Source organism: Penaeus monodon, chromosome 29 (assembly GCF_015228065.2).
Source record: "Penaeus monodon isolate SGIC_2016 chromosome 29, NSTDA_Pmon_1, whole genome shotgun sequence".
NCBI lineage: Eukaryota > Metazoa > Arthropoda > Malacostraca > Decapoda > Penaeidae > Penaeus > Penaeus monodon.
Genome location: NC_051414.1, coordinates 30,163,902 through 30,164,152, shown reverse-complemented (window position 1 = coordinate 30,164,152; position 251 = coordinate 30,163,902). Strand labels below are relative to the sequence as shown.

At 40.6% G+C, this 251-nt stretch overlaps 1 protein-coding gene across 1 annotated transcript in view; it reads left to right on the top strand.

The window, feature by feature from the left end:
• The window catches only part of LOC119591836 (high affinity cGMP-specific 3',5'-cyclic phosphodiesterase 9A-like), a 42,680-nt gene that overhangs the window by 25,627 nt on the left and 16,802 nt on the right, over positions 1–251 (top strand). Inside the window, exon 5 of the mRNA XM_037940581.1 lies at positions 133–226. Coding sequence (XP_037796509.1) covers positions 133–226 — 94 coding nt within the window. The remainder of the gene's footprint in view (positions 1–132; positions 227–251) is intronic.

Below are 251 nucleotides of genomic sequence, written 5' to 3'. Positions count from 1 at the left end.
AACACGTCTCCAACTCAGAAAGAAAAAACACACACAAACAAAACAATACAACTCAAAAAAAAGGTTAAAAACCAATCTAAAATAATCAAATAAATTAATAAGTTCGCCTACATTACCTTTCTACCCCGACAGACCTGCAGTCACTCTACCAGCGACTTTCTTCTCGCCGGGGACAGTCAGGGAGCACGTGATCACACTGCAACGAGAACCCCCGTCTTTCACAAAGGTATTGACGTAATTAAGGTTTCAGT